The sequence below is a fragment of the Leucoraja erinacea genome, chromosome 21, assembly GCF_028641065.1.
Source record: "Leucoraja erinacea ecotype New England chromosome 21, Leri_hhj_1, whole genome shotgun sequence".
NCBI lineage: Eukaryota > Metazoa > Chordata > Chondrichthyes > Rajiformes > Rajidae > Leucoraja > Leucoraja erinaceus.
This window is the reverse complement of record NC_073397.1, coordinates 23,305,973-23,324,360: the sequence shown is the minus strand read 5'-3', so window position 1 is coordinate 23,324,360 and position 18,388 is coordinate 23,305,973. Positions and strand designations below refer to the sequence as shown.

At 41.1% G+C, this 18,388-nt stretch overlaps 1 protein-coding gene across 1 annotated transcript in view; it reads right to left on the bottom strand.

Annotated features, from left to right (window-relative positions):
- Positions 1-4,567: 4,567 nt before the first annotated feature.
- Positions 4,568-18,388, bottom strand: part of ctnnbl1 (catenin, beta like 1) — a 96,213-nt gene continuing 82,392 nt past the window's right edge. Inside the window, exon 16 of the mRNA XM_055652412.1 lies at positions 4,568-5,702. Within this exon, the coding sequence (XP_055508387.1) occupies positions 5,614-5,702 (89 nt within the window). The 3' untranslated portion in view covers positions 4,568-5,613. The remainder of the gene's footprint in view (positions 5,703-18,388) is intronic.

The following is an 18,388-nucleotide window of genomic DNA, read 5'->3' as shown; positions in this document are numbered from 1 at the left end:
AGTTACAATGTGTTTGCTCTGACCAACTATCTTATCTTTGTCAGCATAGTCCTGGATTGAAGCATATTAAACGATGGACATTCATAAGTGCTATGATCAGGAATAGGCCATTCAGCCCATCAAGTTTACTCCGCCGTTTAATCATGGCAAATCTATCGCATCCTCCTAACCCAATTCTTCTGCTTTCTCCTTATAACCCCCGACACCCGTACTAATCAAGAATCTAACCATCTCTGCCTTAAAAATTTCCATTGACTTGGCCTCCACAGCTTTCTGTGACAATGAATTCCACAGATTCACCACACTCTGACTAAATTAATTCTTCCTCATCTCCTACGTAAAGGAAGTTCTTTAATTTGAGGCTATGACCTCTGTTCCTCGACTCTCCCAAAAGTGGAAACATCCTCTCCACATCCACTCTATCCAGGCCTTTCACTATTTCGCAAGTTTCAATTACCCCCCCTCATCCTTCTAAACTACAGCAAGTAGAGGCCCAGTGCCGTCAAATTAATTATTGGTGCAGCAGGGACATAGAAGGCATGCCTTGGTAGAGGAGAGAAATGGCCACAGCATTCAAATTCATTGCCCATTCTAAATTACATACCCAGCCCTTCATTTTAATTGTATCTATTGAATAGTAAAACAGCAGACAATTTATAGCAGAGTGAAGTAGAACTGATTAGAACACCAATTTTCTGTAGTTAAAGTTGCATACAATTCTAGAAGATGATAATTTAAATGCCATATCACCCTTTTAGTGTGGTGCTTGTGTGGAATATGATATGAATATGGCACATGTATGTAGAGAGATGCAATATCTTTAATGATGAATGGAATGGTCATCTTCACACATGCGTTCGTGAACACTGTGCTCTAGGAATTCAGGACCAAAGCACATCTGTAAAATTCTGCTTGGGGTTTTTCAATATCAGACGGGAGGCCATAGACCAGTGGGTATAGTCAAGGAGACATAAGATACTGCAGATGCTGGAATCTTGACCAGAAAATAAAGTCCTGGAGGAATTCAGTGGGTCAGGCTATTTCAGTGCAGGAAGCAGATTTACTGTATTTCCGGTCAGGGCTCTTCTTCAGACTGGGGGGGTGAGAAACTGGAAAAGAGAAGTGGGGAAGGCCAAGGCCTGGTAAGTGATAGGTGGATACAGTTGAGAGGAGTGTTGCCAGATAGGTGGAGATAGTGTTGAAGGCTAGAGGTGAAAAGGAGACAAAAAGGTATCCAATAAGGAAGGAAGAGAAGACATATTAAAAGGGATATAGGTGGAAGGAGCTGGTGGATGGGAAAAAGGGTGGATAAAAGGGCATGGGAGATGAGCATATGGAGGAGGGGAGAAAGGAGCAGGGGAACTGGGTGGTAGGTGAAGTGTGTATGCTGGAGGGGGAGGAGGATGGGTGGTGTTATTTCAAATTGGAGAATTCAATGTTCATACCAGGGCACAAAGTGTTTGAGTAAATCAGGTCAGGTAGCCTGACCTGCCGAGTTACTCCAGCACTTAGTGTCTCTTTTTGTAAACCACCATCTGCAGTTCCTTGTTTCTCAACATTCATACCGTTGGGTTGTAGCTACTCAAGCAGAACATCAGGTGCTTCCATTTTTGGCAATGGAGGAGGCAGAGTACAGCCAGCATCACTCCGAGATGCCTGCGATAAAACCGAAACCATATGCTCTTCTAATAAAAGTATCCCTCTGTATGTAGTGCGGTCTCTCCTCCTGCTCCTCCAACACCCTGGCCACTGCATCATAATTTGTTTGCTTACTTGAAAGAGACTGACAACAATTGCAACTTCACTGAGCAGTGAATGGGTGAACGTTTTCACACATCCTGCGGTCAGCTGAGAATGAAGTCACTTTGGGTATTCTTGAAAACGACCTTAGTTGCTTTCAAAAATACCCCAAATAGCTGTTGAGATGGCTATTAGCTTGAAGAATTCTGGCAGGAATTGCCTCCAAGGCAGAAAAAGAGATTGAATGTTAATAGTATTGTGTATTATTACTATTAAAATGTTCAACAATATATTTAAAATGATATCACCAAACAAGCAGCGGTTATGAAAAATGAATGAGATTATATTGTGTTATAGAGGATTTTCAAATAGTGTGACAGGGAAAGTGAGACCTGGAAATACATGCAAGGGTTTACACGGATTATTTTCTATATACATTGTTTAATGTACATTCATGTGCTCAAACAAAATGGTATAGTGTCCATTCTATAAAGCAAATTTCCAAGGTTCACAAATAATGTGTTAAGAGAACCAAATGACTAATTGAGAATGAGCTTTAATGTTCTATAAGATATATCTTTATTTCCATAATATTTATTATCTCATTTAGAATCAAATATTTTTGCTTGACATTTAATTCCCTTTCCGACTCTTGTAGATAAGTAAGCTGGAATAGAGATTTACCATTGATGCCCAAAGCTTCTAACGTAAAACATCATTGTCCTTTATGATTTAATCTAAATTGTATTATTCGTTATCTATGCTCAAACCACACACAAATTAAATGTATTAAAGTAATTGTACTCGTCGAGTATCCAAAATGATTGTAGAACTGAGTTAAATAACATTTTTAAAAAGGCAAAAACAAACTGTTGGTGGAATTTAGTGGGTCAAGTGGCATCTGTGGAGGGTAACGAACAGCGCAAGTTTTCGAATTGGGATTCCTCTTCAGACTGATGGAGCAGGGAGGAGAAAGTTGTTAGAATAAGGGATGGGACAAAAGCTGGCAGGTGACGGATAGATCCAGCTAAAGAGGAGTTCACGGTTTTTGCTCAAGGTACCAGTATCTGCAGTCTCGCATGTCTCCGTTTTAGAAAGCTAATATTGTTAGAAAATATGAGCATGGACAGATATCCGTATCTGTTTTAAAATTAGAATAAATTGCTGACGGCATCACTTACTCTCAATTTCTTCCTTCAACTACAATCAATCTGAAGGGTCCCGACCTGAATCAGCACCTATCCATGTTCTCCGGATATGCTGCCTGTCTTGGCAAGTTACCCCTATCCATGCTCTCCGGATATGCTGCCTGACTCGGCAAGTTACCCCAAACTTTGTATCTTTATTGTCAGACAGAACCTGCAGTTCCTTGTCTTCCACTAATATTAATGTCTAAACATAACACGATAGTGTGAAAGGTTAAATGTACACTTATTAAATGCAATATGAGCATTCAGTATTTTCCTTCGACATAAAAGCTGGAGTAACTCAGCGGGACAGGCAGCATCTCTGGAGAGAAGGAATGGGTGACGTTTCGGGTCCAGACCTCCTACATTGAAATAAGAATGTAAAATATACATCATCTACACAACCATTTGACTGTTTTGACTGATATCTCTCCAACCACACAGAAGTGTCTGAGATATATCTTCTTCATTATCCTCTTAGTGCTTATCTTTTTGTAAATTATCTTGCACATATTTTATCTCCCGTTATAAATAGTCCTTACTCTTTAATTAATCAATCACTCTCTGCTCTTTTGCAGAGCTTGGTAATGGAGCCCATATTTATATTGTACAAGTCTATGGCCCACCACATCCACGTTTTTACACATCTACACTATTTGCCAGCATTAGGACTGCGTCTTTCTATGCCATGCTTATTTATGTGCCAGTCTAAATGTCTCCTAAGCATACTAATTGTATCAGATTCCACCACCTCCTTGGGCAGCTCATTACATATATCAACTATTCCATGTATGCCCTCAAGCCCCCTTCTCTCATCTTAGACTCATGCCCTCTTTTAAAAAAATATTATTTTCGTGGGACAGATTCTATCCACCCCATCTATTCCTTTGAATGTTATACTTATGACAACTTATTCAGCCTTCCCCACTTTAGCGAAAACAAGCCCAGCTTATTCAATCGCTCTCCCGGAAGCATCCTGGTGAATCACTTCTGCATTATCACATCCTTTCAACTGGCAGAAAGCCAGCAGCCAGTACTGCACATAATATCCCACTTGTAAAGTTGCAACATAGTGCCCCAACTCATATAATTCTATACCCTGACCTATGAACATAAGCATGTCAAATGCTATCTTCATCATTCCATCAACAATTGTTGCCACTTTCAGAGAACTGGGCTCTTGGAAAATTCAAAAGTTCAGATTTTGGAGGAGTGATCTATTTATATCCAGAAGCCCAACAAATCCCTAATTTTTAATGCAAAATCAAGATATTTGCCATAGGGATTTTTATAAAATGCTATTCAATTAAATGGTGGAGAGCAGAAATTGACTAGATGTTAATTAGGCAGCACGGTGCTGCACTTATTTCCTAGTTGTATATACCCATCTTGTTTTCAGAATATTTACCCCAAAATGACGAATAGGGTCTTTTTCCTCTTTTTATTATTCTGTTGTTGGTACATCTTGATAAGTTTCAATTGCTTATTTCTTAACGGATTGATCAAACCTAGAATCTTTATCCACTGACCCAGTGAATCCTGGCAGCATTGCTACTCATAGATATTTTATGTGTTTTCCAAAATACTATACAATTAGTCTTATTTTATTAACTCTCAGTACAGTTTAGAAATAAACACAATGGCATTTTAAACACCTTTATTTGTACAAAAGAATACCAGCAAACATTTTTGGGAATTAATAATCATCCATTTTCACAGCTACCAAAATAATAACATCTTTATCCACAACTCCCCAGTTCATTAAGCCAAATAACAGCTCAAAATGTTAGGATATCAGTGATTTAAATACTTGCCAACAACATTTGTAGTAATGGGAAAAGCAGGAATGTTGAAAATTAATTTTAAAAATGCAGAAAAAGTGGGAACTACCATTTGGGACCAGCATTTGGAAAAGGGTAAAACGAATAGTATCTTGGGTAAAGTGTTTCCGAGGCTTCTCCTCTCGTATGCTGACAGATCTGTGTTTAGTTTTTATGTCTAATGCAATGACAAGCAAGCTATAAAGAAAACAGTCAAACCTGGATTTTTGAATGTACACACACACAAAATGTCTTACTGGGTGAACAAATAAAAATGGAATAATTTCAATACATTAATACAAAACAATCTTTATATTTCAGCATCAATGTGTACCATTAAAATGCAAGATGGAATTGCAACTTTCCGAGTTTATATGTATTAAGGGTGAAAAGTATAACAAGTACATTTACATCTGAACAAAAATATTTAAAAATGCAATGCAAACCAGCTATGTTTTCAATGAGTACACCGGGAATTTGTTTGAGAATAAAATGCCAATTGCTTTCTATAAATTCCATGTCTTATTACCCGTTTGACAATACTGGAAGAAAATGAATATGGTTTTGATAAAGATAAATTATTGAAACAGATCATAGGTTGCACTTTCGAAAAAAGCTGAGTGTAATTTAATTGAAATGATCTCCAGTGGTGATCTTTAGTCAATGAAATAACATACTGCCCCATCAGCATCAATCTTGGTGGGAAAGAGGCACATTTTGCAAGTTTGTTAAAGATCAATACCACTGCCAATATTCAAAGTATAGTGAAGATTCCAGTGTGCCCGCTGGAGTACTTCAGCGTGACGGCTTGCTACGCATTTCTTGAAACATCTCTAGCAGTTGCAGGTCTGAGTGACACTGCCATCTTAGAAATTTTCAAGAAGTGCCAGGATTCTTTTCTGTTCACTCTCTTTAAACTCGTCATTCTTCCCATCACCAATGTTTTCTGCGTATTCTGTAAAACAAATTTCGAAAGAATGAATGAATTTATTTAAAATCTCCATAGATTTTGTCTTAAAATGGGGGATAGGGAGTTCTATCTCCAAAAATCTTTTGTGACCATTCAGTTTGATATGCAAAATCAAATCTTCAAATCAGATAACAATGTGAATGTTTCTAAGGTGACTAGAAAGTAATCATGTACAATATTTTAGTTGACTGGATAGCACACCACAAAAAGCGTTTCACTTGTAATCATGTACAGGTGCACAACCTTTTATCCAAAATTCCAAATAACGATAAGCTTCGAATAGCGGACATTTTTTCGGTCCTTGAAGAAAGGTCCTTGAAGACGTTCACCGAGGGCGGCCCGCAGAGGTGACAGCGGAACCTCCGGTCGGTCCTCGAAGAAAGGGGAACTAAATTCCCATTCATAAAAGAGAAGGTGAGGGTATATTGCGCGGGAGGGTTAATAATTTACAATCTGCTGCTGCCTGCCCGCTGAGTTAAAAAGGTCCCACGGTAGACTCACGATACACAGTGTATCGTGAGTCTTGCGTGGGAACTTTTTAACTCAGCGGGCAGGCAGCAGCAGATTGTCGCTCCCTTCAGTTTCACCCCACCTACACCCCTCTGCTTCCCGGCCATGTGTGTGACCCCTTCCCTCCCCTCTCCAGTTCCCCGCCCATTGCACCGGCGGGGGGGCTTTGCACTTTCACGTCGGCGATGCCAGCAGGTCAGTGCCAGTCACCGGAGACGTCAGGACCAACGGGACACCGACCCCTAGGCCCACTGCAAGCACGGAGATCCCAGAGACCCACAGCCAGCAGCAGCCCAGCCCGTTCCAACTCCAGAGGAACACGCTCCCCGTAGGGACAGAAGCTGATGGTGTGCAAGGTACGTCTTGTTCTTGGGGTTGCGGATGAGGGGGCGCAGCTCGGGCTGTGACGTCTCCGGCCACCCCCCTGTACAGGAGCTGAGACTGGGAACTGTACCGCCCTTGCAGGTGAGCAGGAGAGTGGGGTTGTTTGCAGTTGCAGAGGGAGGGGGCAAGGGCGGTACAGTTCCCAGTCTCGGCTCCTGTCCAGGGGGGTGGCCGGAGACGTCAGGACCAACGGGACACCGACTGCAAGCACGGAGATCCCGGAGACTCACAGCCAGCAGCAACTCTAGCCCAGCCCCGTTCCAACTCCAGAGGAACCCGGGTTGCAGATGAGGGGGCGCAGCTCGGGCTGTGGGCGAACTGCCACTTGTCGCTGTAGCGGCCCATCGGGGAGCGGGTTCCTGTTGGTTCTGACGTCTCCGGCCACCCCCCTGTACAGGAGCTGAGACTGGGAACTGTACCGCCCTTGCCCCCTCCCTCTGCAACTGCAAACAACCCCACTCTCCTGCAAGGGCAGTACAGTGTAGTCTCAGCTCCTGTACAGGGGGGTGGCCGGAGACGTCAGGACCACCAGAAGCCGCTCCCCGATGGGCCGCTACGGCGACAAGTGGCAGTTCGCCCACAGCCCGAGCTGCGCCCCCTCATCGGGACACCGACCCCCAGGCCCACTGCAAGCACGGAGATCCCAGATCAGCAACTCCAGCCCAGCCTCGCTCCAACTCCAGAGGAACACGCTCCCCGTAGGGGCAGAAGGTGATGGTGTGCAAGGTACGTCTTGTTCTTGGGGTGGCGCAGCTCGGGCTGTGGGCAAACTGCCACTTGTCGCCGCAGCGGCTCATCGGGGAGCGGATTCCTCTGGAGTTGGAGGGGGAGGGGGGTATTGTGCTGTTTGATCGCCCCCTGCTATCCCAGGGACAGGGAGACACAGCGGCTTTTGAGAATGGTAGGCAATCACTTCCAAAGTTCTGCCCACACAGTCTGTACACCTCTCCTACACTTGTCTCCCGCACTAAGATCATCTCGCAGAGAATGATCCCAGCCTAACCCTTCCTATTCTGCAAGAAAAAACTACATTGAAGACTCAAACTCGCGATCGAGTAACTGCCGGGATCGAGGCGCAAACTCGCGACCTTGCAGATATGAGCCGAGCACTCTACCACTGAGCCAGCCGTGAAAATCTACGCTAAAAATCTTCCATTCCGAAAGCCGAAAAATTCCGAATTACGAAAAGTGTCTGGTCACAAGGCTTTCGGATAAAAGGTTGTGCACCTGTATCGTCTTTCCACTGACTGGTTAACATGCAACAAAAACTTTTCACTGCACCTCCGTACACTTGACAATAAATTAATGACTAGAGTAATTCATACTGAGAGGTTTTCACATTCTCCCAATGACAAGTGATATTTCACCTTTTATTGTGACAAACTGCATGTTATGAAATGAAATGCTTTGCTCAACTATTAATTTATGGCTTATAGATAACAATTTGTTGAAAAGAGGCAAGGATAATATTGAGTTATGGCGACATGTTGGAATTCTAGCTTAATTGTAAAGAAAAGCTGTTCACTCCATGTTGTTAACAATTAAGTTGGATGGGGCAGAAGCACAATTTGTGTGCAGACTGAGTAGAGTTTTGATCTGTTAGCACTTGGCTTTGCATCACGTAAAGAGAAAGAATATGATCGTGCAACTGACAGAGACAAAAGCGTGAAGAGTTCAGTTACTGTTGGCCAGGATTTCTCAAAATAGTTCCGTACCTTAACAGTAGTTCTATTCGTCAACACAGAAGCATCGCTGCAACAAACTATTATTACTAAATAGCAAGAGGTCTGGGTTCCTCTTCAAATAAAACAAATTCTTATTGATACAACACCTATAAATTATTTAATTTGACAAAGGACCTAACAGAAAAGCTTAAAGGTAGACAAAAATGCTGGAGAAACTCAGCAGATGATGCAGCATCTATGGAGCGAAGGAATAAGTGAAGTTTTGGGTCGAAACCCATCTTCAGACTGTGCGGGTGGGGGGGGGGGAAGAAGAAAGGACGAGGCAGAGACAGTGGGCTGAGGGAGAGCTGGGAAGGGGAGGGGAAGGAGGGAGAAAGCAAGGACTAACTGAAATTGGAGAAGTCAATGTTCATACCGCTGGGATGTAAACTACCCAAGCGAAATACGAGGTGCTGCTCCTCCAATTTACGGTAGGACTCACTCATGGAGGAGGCCCAGGACAGAAAGGTTGGATTCAGAATGGGAGGTGGAATTGAAGTGCTGAGCCATCGGGAGATCAGGTTGATTATTGCGAACTGAGCGGAGGTGTTGGGCGAAGCGATCGCCAAGCTTACGCTTGGTCTCACCGATGTAGAGCAGCTGACACCTAGAGCAGTGGATGCAATAGATGAGGTTGGAGGAGGTGCAGGTGAACCTCTGCCGCACCTGGAAAGACTACTTAGGTCGTTGGATGGAGTCAGGGGGGGGGGGAGGTAAAATTAAAGATGATCCTGGTGGAACTAGTAGACATTGAAACAATACTTTCGCATGATGCAATAAGTCTGGATTTATACCACCATGGAAATAATCAATAAAACATTAGGATAATTTACTACGATACCAGAATAGTTAAAATATTAAAATAGAAACATTTAAGAGAAAGCTAGATAAATGTGAGCGAGAGAGGAACTGAAGGACACACTAACGTGGTTTGATGAAATAGAGTTTAGTGCGCATTTGTGGGTGAGGGTGAACATGAAGTGTAAAGTTATGTCTGAAGAAGGGTTTCGGCCCGAAACGTTGCCTATTTCCTTCGCTCCATAGATGCTGCTGCACCCGCTGAGTTTCTCCAGCTTTTTTGTGTACCTTGTAAAGTTATGGATCTGGTTGGATGAACAGCCTGTTTATATGTTTATTAACAACATGTTAATAAATTTATGCTTAAACTGAAAATAAGGAGAAACTCCATGATGGATTTACCAGTATAGAGAAAAACGATGAAATAAATCATTGTTATATACCAATTATTTTATGCAGAGGTATTTAAAAATACTTAATACAGGGGTGAGCAATTGGAATCCATATGTTGTGTAAAGGGGTAGGATTATGGGCCTTGAGCAAATAGCCATAATCCTCCCATTGTCACAGACAGTACACCAAACACCTTTGCATCATGGATCTGGCTCTTCTTATTAATCCATCAGGTTTCCTTTATCCTGGGAAACTTGACCTCCATTGTTTAAAAATAAAATTGCACAGGCACTTTAAATTTCAACCGCACCGAACAGATTGGTTATTTCCCTTTAATTTTCCTCAATTGGATCAGACACACGTGTCCAATTCGGTAGAGAAAAAAGTAAACATTTATACAGCATCTTTCACAATGTTCCAAGAAGTGCTATACAGCCCTTGATGTGTTGTCACTGATTTAACTTAGAAAACACTGATCCAAATTATACACTCAAACCACATTGTGAACGCGATCTGTGAATGAAATACTGACTGAGGGGCAAGTACAGGTACATGCCCGCCTCTCCCAAAATAGTGATGTCCTGCAGTGATTTAGATACTCTGGATCAAAATCAGTCTCCAGTCACTCTCCCTATTCTATATAGCTGTTCTCCACATCTGAAATTGGGAATTAAATTTCAGAAATGGAGACACTGTATGTTAGCATATTTACATTTAATGCATGGAACTATAAATTTCCAAAGCTTTCTTGTCACACCATAATGATCCTCTCTACATTAGACTACGTTAATGATGTAGATAATTAAACTATAAATTCCATAATGCATTTTTAATGCAAATCAGCTATTTATTATATACTGTGACAGGATTTAATTGTTACAGAAAAAGGACAACATTCACAAACTCAAGCCCTAGGCCTTACTACATCAAAAAAAGTGATACTAAATTTACTGAGCCAGAGCATAGATTTAAAATTGTGGTGGGCACAAAGTTATAGTGCTATAAGAATATTACAGTTTGCAGGAATGAAGTAGGTTTAACATACTGAGAGTTACTACTATAAAACCATTATTTCTACAATGCTACACAAATCTGAAACCTTGCCATCTGCGGCAATTTTAAAATACATATTTGTAATGGTTGTGGATAGAGCCCCGTCGCTCACGCGCGCATCAAGTTAATATTTTACAACCACTGTGCCGTCGCTCGTGAGAACCCGAGTTCCACTCCAACCGCCAATCCTTCGCGTTCCAACTGCCGAACGGCCCGCTCCCGACCGCGTGATTGGTCGGCCCGGATCACGCGGAGTTCGAGCCTGACCGTTCAACAAGGGTTCAATACCAAAATGGCTCAGGGCGCCACATGGTGTTAATTTATAACATTATAACATTTCCTGTAATAAAATTTCAATGGTGCAACTAACATTCGTGGAAGAGTGTGGCCTCAAATCAAGTCATGTGATACAATGACTGAAACTGGCCAATGGCCCTGCAAAGGCAAGAAAAGTGTTCCTCCAAAAAAGAATACAACAAAAACAAAAGTCAGCTCCCATATGGACAAACAGTTACACACATCACCATCTGGAATGACTTAGAAGACATTTTGAACCAACCTTAGTTCCTGATTTATGATTGCATGAGACCAGTTTACATAAACGTTTGTCTGATTTTTAAAGTATGAGATGCTATTTTAGAAGGAAGAACCATAACCTAACAATATTTGATTTGGAGGATAAGTTAAAACAACCCATGGGAACATGTAGTCATAATTTGTGGTCAGCAGCAGTAATAATTGCTAGTGACATTGAAAGTGACTCCATAAAGATCAAGGGAGTTCTGTAACATGGCTACAGTTTATTATCACTTGCTGCATCAGAACCAGTTCAACATGATCCTTGGTACCATCAATTGCAGTTGAGATGTTAGAGCTGCCTGAACAGCTATTCTCAGCAAACAACACTCATCAATAACATAATCAGGAAGCAGCACAATGACTGACTTTTTAAACAACACTGAGCCTTAAATTAAAAAAAGTGAATATATCCCTATGATTACTAAAAACAAAAACTCAAAAACAAAGTTACATTAAAATTCGTCATTTGGAGCCGAGGGGAAATTAAAAGCAAATACATTTATGTAGTTGGTTTGTTAAGCACTAATTATAGGTTAGGAAATTAGAACACCACTTAGAACATGCAACAAAGTGCAAGATTTAGAGGATGCTTTACAGTAGAGTTAGCTCACAAACAGCTGAAGTTCACAGAAATACAAGTGAATTGCCTTGGTTGGCATGCATATGCCTGCAAGCAGTGTAACACCTGGAAGAGCAATAATATACTTACGTGGGACGTCGTGTCTAACAAATCTGATTTATTTTTTTGAAGACGCGACCAAAAAAGGTCGATGAGGGCAGAGATGCAGATGTTGTGTACATGGATTTCAATAAGGCATTCAACAAGATTCTGCATGGTAGGCTGCACTGGAACGTTAGATTGCACGGGATCCAAGGAGAGATAGCCGAATGCATAGCAAATTGGGTGATGGTGGAAGGTTGATTCTCGGACTGGAGGCCTGTGACTAGTGGCGTGCCTCAAGGTTCGGTGTTGGGCCCGTTATTGTTTGTCATCTACATCAATGATTTCGATGAGAACATAAATGGCAAGTTTAGTAAGTTTGTTGATGATACAAAAAGTGAGTGGTTTTGCAGATAGTGAAGGTAGTGAAAGATTGCTGCAGGGCCTGGATCGTTTGTCCAAGTGGGCGGAGGAATGGTTGATGGAATTTAATACAGAGAAGTGTGAGGTGTTGCATTTTGGGATGTCGAACAAGAGCAGGACCTACACAGTAAATGGTAGGCCTCTAGGTAGTTGTAGAGCAGAGGGATCTAGGAGTACAGGTGCATGATTCCTTGAAGGTCGAGTCGCAGGTGGATAGGTGGTCAAAAAGGCTTTTGGCACTTTGGCCTTCATCAGTCAGAGTATTGAGTATAGAAGATGGGACGTCATGTTACAGTTGTATAAGACATTAGTGAGACCGTATTTAGAATATTGTGTTCAGTGCTGGGTATCATGTTATAGGAAATATATTGACAAACTTGAAAGGGTTCAGAAAAGATTTACGAGGACTAGAGGGTGTGTGCTATAGGGAGAGGCTGAGTTGGCTGAGGCTCTATTCCATGGTGGATGAGGGGTGATTTTGCAGAGGTGTACAAAATCATGAGAGGAATGGATCGGGTAAGTGCACAGAGTCTCTTGCCCAGAGTAGGGGAATCGAGGACCAGAGGACATAGGTTCAAGACTATCCCATTGTTTAAGAAACAGTTAGACAGGTACATGGATAGGACAGGTTTGGAGGGACATGGATAAGCGCAGGCAAGTTGGACTAGTGTAGCTGGGACATTGTTGGCCGGTATGGGCAAATTAGGGCAAAAGGCCTGTTTCCACACTGCATTACTCTTTGACGATTGCAAATTCCAGATTTCCAGTTAAAACTACAATTCACCATTTTAAAATCCAGGTCAATTCAACAGGTTTTCTATCAGACAAGAGAATTAAATACCTCAAACTAAAATTAGTTCACGCCATATTCTGTCGGTTAGTGCTTTCAGTTATTTTACATCCATAAAAGTAATGACATAAAAGGTATGCAATGCATTGAACAATGTTATTTGGATCGGTCAGTTTAAGCTTGATTCAGCATGTACTCCTTGGAGCATTGTTTGCAGAATTGCAGGAAGTCTGGCTGCATGGCTATCTAATTTGCTAGAGAAGCCCACAAGTGGCAACCAGACCCTTGGCCCCATTGCCAGACTGTTTTGGTCGCCATTAAACAGCCGATGGCCTTTGAAATGTTATTGAATATCAACAGTTCAAATAGGTTGAAATAATTACAGAAATTTAAGAAGTATTAGAAATTAAAAACAAGGATAAAGAAAAGTAAATAAATCAATTGTTTTTTTAATCAGTTTGTGATCCCATTCAAACAAATGTTTGGCAGTTAGAAAAGCGGAATATATTGGACCGCACAGCATAACAAAACAGAAATGTTAAGGAGCAGATATTGCAAAGTGACTTCGTGCTGCGAGAGAAAAATTAGCAGTGTAAATTTAATTAAACAATTCCTTACCATGGGTTCAAAGGGGCCAAAAGAAACTACAACAGAGACCCATATTGTAATTACTGCCCGATTTAATATCCAAATTCCATGCAACTTAATGGTAAAATAAAATTCATGGAATCTATCATAATCCATTAGCATGATTCATACATTAAAAAGGTATTAAAAAAACATTAATTGGATAAAGCCGCATATTATTTTGGATTTTTAATCAACAATTGCTTGATGTCAATTCCCTTCTTGCCCCATCGACTCTCCATCCCAAACATGAAGACCCATATGTATGGATAGGTTCCTTCTCTCCAGAGATGCTGCCTCAATCGCTGAGTTACTCCAGCATTTTGTGTCCACCTTGGATAGGTTCAATGTTTAGAGAAGTTTGGTGATTCTTCACAACTAAATTATTGAAGTATTGCTTTGAGTGAATCATGTGAACTAGAATTTTGCCCAAGGCTGTCAATTGCACCCACTGAAAGTTTGGAAACAAATTAGACCTATTCTTATTGTCATTATTGTGCATATTTAACCTACTTTCAGCTGAGACGAATCAAATGTCATGGCTGATCCACATGGCACACACACACACACACACACACACACACACAGAATCAGTAGTCGTCTTTTGCGTTATATTTAACAAACTGAATCAAGGCTCAAGCAGACTGGAGGGGAAATCAAATATTTTCAAAACGGAGCAGATGGTATCTGGAATTCTGTTTGTGTGTCTACTCACTTGAAAATCTATGCCCTTTGAAACATCTCATTTCTTTTTTCCTTCATGAAAATCTTTTCTTCTGAAGTTGCAATACATGGCAAGAATTTACATTGATTTAACCCCTGGTTAATTCCATAGATATCTGCACACTTAAGTACAAATTATTTTCAAGGCTGTGTTTTAATGATGCCATACATGCAGTTCATACAGTGGTTCCATTATGAACAATGGGTCAAGGCTGACAAAATTATGCAGGAACACATTACATGTACGCAAATAAAAAAAAATTGTTTAGCCAAATGAACAACTGATAGAAAAGAAGTGGACATGTTATTAACAATTCAGTTCAGTTACCTATCAATGTAATATATTCATAAAGAAATAAATTTAAGCAGCGAAGATAAATTTCATTTTGCTGTAAACCCCCAGCTTGAACATTTGAATTAATATAATGAGGGACAGCTTTAAATAAGACATTCATCAGAACATATGGGTTTTTTTTAAATCACTGCTGAGGTGTAAATGAGGTTATTGAAAATTCTATCAATCTACTATATTCTCATCAAAACTTCGACAAAAATATCGACAAAGAATACTTCAGATCTTTCCGCTGAAAGGTTAATAAACCATTGGTAGCTTTAGTTAAGGGAAATCTTTGAGAAGTGTAAAAGATCTGTAATTCAGTGTTATACTGTAATAAAAGTGCTAGATGTATATGAGATGGTATTTAACACAAGGAGGGATGCCAAAAGATTCAGAAATTACAATAGGGAAAAATGGTGCAAATTGTTTCATGAGAAAATTGAATATTTAGTGATTTTTGCATCCTTAGAAGTATTTATACCATATGACAAGAATTTACATTGATTTAACCCCCCCGGTTAATTCCCTAGATATCTGCACATTTTTAACTACAAATTATTTTCAGGTCTGTGTTTTAATGATGCCATACATGCAGTGGCTCCATTATGAACAATGGGTCAAGGCTCACAAAATTATGCAAACATTACATATAACGGAATTCAAAAAGATACAATTATTTAGATTTCAAATGTGTGTTTTACTGAACAATTAGTGCAGAAGATGGCCAAAATGCATCAATTTAACAGTATGTGAGCAATTAATTCCAGATTATTAAAAAAGCTATTCTCAGTTATGGTGGCGATGGTCAGTTGAATGACTAATGTGAGATTGATGCTTTACAAGCATCCCTATCCTCAGTGATGAGGTTCAGAGTACTTGATCATTTTGGTTTTCACCCATGTTCCCTGCCATTCTCAAAGCACAACATAACTGTGAAAAGGACGATCTGCAGGAGGAGTTCGGCAAATTGAGCATCATCTGTCAATGTTTCAGGTAGAAACCCTGCATAAGGACTGGGTGGAGGGGGAAGATAAGTACAAAGAAGAAAGAGGGTGCAGTGAGACAGAAGCAATGAGATTGGTAGACTGAGGGGTGAAAAAATGCGGGGCAGGTGGAGCCAGGTCAGGGAAGGGAGGGGATTGACTTGGGAGGCAGAGGCAGGTATTTGATGCTTGGAGGGAGGCAGACAGAAGAGGGAAAACCAAAATGCAAATAGAGCCAGGTGGGAGTTGGGGAGGGTGAAGGTAGAGGCAGCTGCCGGAACTCAACTGCGGCAGAGGATAATGAAGAAATTACAGCATCTGTAAACTAAATTTGTTTATTTTTCTCCACCATGAGACCAGAAATGGGTGGGTTATGGGTGAATATGAATGCTTGACAGATTTCAGACGTTTAACATACTATTAGCAAATCCATAGAGATATAATACCCTGGCCTTCCTACTCACACTCTTCCAACTTCTTGCTATTTGCACCCTACAACCAAATCCCAAGCACTCTCAGAGGTGGAGCAAGTCCCCAATACTACCAAACACCAACTGCTAAAGATTCTTGGAAACACTATTACACAGGAAGACATATGGTTCATCAGGTTCATGGCGGATTATCTTTTACTTAGTTTTATTTGAAACCTGAATATCTTTCCAAATTCAATGCGTTAAAAAAGGAAATATAAAATGAAATACACTGCAGAACCCATTACAAGAAATATCACGATTCAAACATAAAAAAACTGCTAAAATCACTGTACAAGTGACCAATAAAAATGTCATTTGATTGATTCAATGAAGCAGGATACAATATCTGTGAATTATATTGCGCAAAACCAGAGCTAATCGGCTTGCATTTATAAATTATATTCCAAAGTACCAACTTTTTAATTCAAAATCATTTTTTAAAATTCATAACCCTCAATGAAATAACTTCATAATAAACATTATAATTCTAAATGCCTAAATCACTATTTATTTCACCTATCACAGTAGATTTAATCCAAATTTCTCATAATCAAATCAGTCAGGCATTTACAGAACCTTATAATGTCCAGAATATGATGTTCAGCTTTCATTATCAGTGCAGCTATAGTACTCTTCATAATGTTTGGGACAAAGACACATCATTTATTTATTTGCCTCTGTATTCCACAATTTGAGATTTGTAATAGAAAAAAAAATCACATGCGGTTCAAGTGTACGTTGTCAGAATTTAATAAAGACCATTTTTATACAGTTTGGTTTCACCATTTTGAAATTACAGCAGTGTTTATACATAGCACCCCCATTTCAGGGCACCATAATGTTTGGGACACAGCAATGTCATGTAAATGAAAGTAGTCATGTTTAGTAGTTTGTTGTGTATCCTTTGCATGCAATGATTGCTTGAAGTCTGCGATTCATGCACATCACCAGTTGCTGGGTGTCTTCTCTGGTGATGCTCTGCCAGGCCTGTATTGCAGCCATCTTTAGCCTATGCTCGTTTTGGGGGCTAGTCCCCTTCAGTTTTCTCTTCAGCATCTAAAAGGCATGCTCAATTGGGTTCAGATCGGGTGATTGACTTGGCCACTCAAGAATTATCCATCTTTCAGCTTTGAAAAACTCCTTTGTTGCTTTAGCAATATGTTTGGGATTATTGTCTTGCTGTAGAATGAACCGCCGGCCAATGAGTTTTGAGGCATTTGTTTGAACTTGAGCAGATAGGATGTGTCTATACACATCAGAAATCATTATGCTACTACAATCAGCAGTTGTATCATCAATGAAGATAAGTGAGCCAGTACGTACAGTAGCCATACATGCCCAGGCCATAACACCCCCACCACCGTGTTTCATAGTATGCTTTGGATTTTGGGCAGTTCCTTCTCTCATCCATACTTTGCACTTGCCATCACTTTGATAAGTTAATCTTCGTCTCATCTGTCCACAGACCTTTTTCCAGAACTGTGGTTGCTCTTTTAAGTACTTCTTGGCAAACTGTAACATGGCATCCTATTTTTTCCAGCTAACCAGTGTTTTGCATCTTGCAGTGTAGCCTCTGTATTTCTGTTCATGAAGTCTTCTGCGGACAGTGACCATTGACAAATCCACACCTGAAGAGTGTTTCTGATCTGCCGGCCAGGTGTTTGGGGATTTTTCTTTATTGTAGAGAGAATTCTCTGTCATCAGCTGTGGAGGTCTTCCTTGGCCTGCCAGCCCCTTTGCGCTTAGTAAGCCCGTGCCGCAGCAACCGAAATGGACCCTCATGTGGGCGCTGCAAGGGAGACCTGTGGGCGTTGCGCCGCAGAAAGACGCAAGAACTGTCTGCGAGCGCAACTGGCACATGGAATGGAGCCACCACATAACGAGACATTGGGACGGGAGACAGGGCGCCGACCCTCTCCCGCAAGCGCACTAACACAGATGACGGCGACTCCCGGGATAAAGCATCCGGGATAAATTCCCCGGGAAAGGCGAGCGGAGTGCCATAAACCAACTCCGCCGAGGATGATGACAAATCCTCCTTCGGGGCGGTACAAATCCTTAGCAGGACCCACGGCAACTCGTCCATCCAGTCCAGACCCGTAGGGCAAGCCTTCAAGGCGCCCTTGAGATGGCGGTGGACCGCTCCACCAATCCATTCGACTGGGGATGGTATGCTGTCGAATAGTGGAGCTAAGCCACCAGCAGGCGGGCCA